Raw genomic sequence first — 1,026 nt, forward strand, 5'->3', positions numbered from 1 at the left:
ATCAGCTCCCAGGCTGCTCACCTCCTGCACCCAGGGCCTCCCTGGAGAGGCCTGGGGCAGCCGGAGCAGGGTCCGCAGACGGGGTGCTCGGCTGGTCTGCTGGGGGCGCCACTACCCATCCATGCGACCACTGTGTGTCAGCATTCTGGGATCTGCTGGGCCTGGGAGGAGAGGGGAGCCTGCCGTGTAGACACCCCAGAAGCCACGTCCAGGATCAGGTGCCGGCACATCCGCCCGACGTCCATACCGTCCGCACCTTCTCAGAACACCAACACAGCCGCTTACAGCAGCGGCTCTTTCTCTAACCAGTTTGCACCGATGACCTCAAATCCTCACATGCCTCTGGTGGTGCGTGAGGAACTGCAGCTACTTGTCATCATATTTGACAGCTGAGGAAACTGAGGCTCAGAGAGGTGAAGCAACTTGTCCCAGGGCACAAAGCTGGGAAAGAGAGGAGCTGGGATTTGAACTTGTGCTTTTACTTAGTACAAATGCCACTTCTCAGAGGGTACAGAAGGGAGGCTTTGGGTGACCTCACTGGAGCTTGGGATGTCAACATGAGGGCTGGGGCTCTGGCTGCACCCTTGGCCTCAGTCTTCCCACCTGTGCAAGGGGGTGTGGGCTACTGATGATCACGGTCCCCTGGCCTCGAGACACCAAGCTGTCAGGTTAGGGAAACATCAATAGGACACCCAGGGACTAAACTTTAATTTCTAATGAATCACATTTTTTCCTTTTTCTTAGTATAAATATGCCTCAAGTAAGGGTAAACACAAGGACGCCGCAGCCCCCGCACGTGGTCCAGGCTCCAGACTACAAATCCCAGCGCCCCCCTGCACCGTGGCCGCCGTCCCGCAAGGGTTTTACCCTTTTCTCATTCATTCACCCGAAAATGGCGCTGCCGCCCGCCGGGGCCAGGCGCTGCGCTCAGGGCTCTGGGACGACACCGATGCTCGACTCCTGCAAAGGTCTGAGCCGTCGTCAGCTTGACATTTAAATTTTGGGGGAATTTTAAATTTTATTCCC

General features: G+C 56.7%; 1 protein-coding gene across 1 annotated transcript in view; it reads left to right on the forward strand.

Moving 5' to 3' along the window:
* The first annotated feature begins 892 nt into the window (after nt 1-892).
* Nucleotides 893-1,026, forward strand: part of Ncln (nicalin) — a 17,329-nt gene continuing 17,195 nt past the window's right edge. Inside the window, exon 1 of the mRNA XM_015503814.2 lies at nt 893-968. Coding sequence (XP_015359300.2) covers nt 893-968 — 76 coding nt within the window. The remainder of the gene's footprint in view (nt 969-1,026) is intronic.

This window comes from Marmota marmota, unplaced genomic scaffold (assembly GCF_001458135.2).
Source record: "Marmota marmota marmota unplaced genomic scaffold, marMar, whole genome shotgun sequence".
Taxonomy (NCBI): domain Eukaryota; kingdom Metazoa; phylum Chordata; class Mammalia; order Rodentia; family Sciuridae; genus Marmota; species Marmota marmota.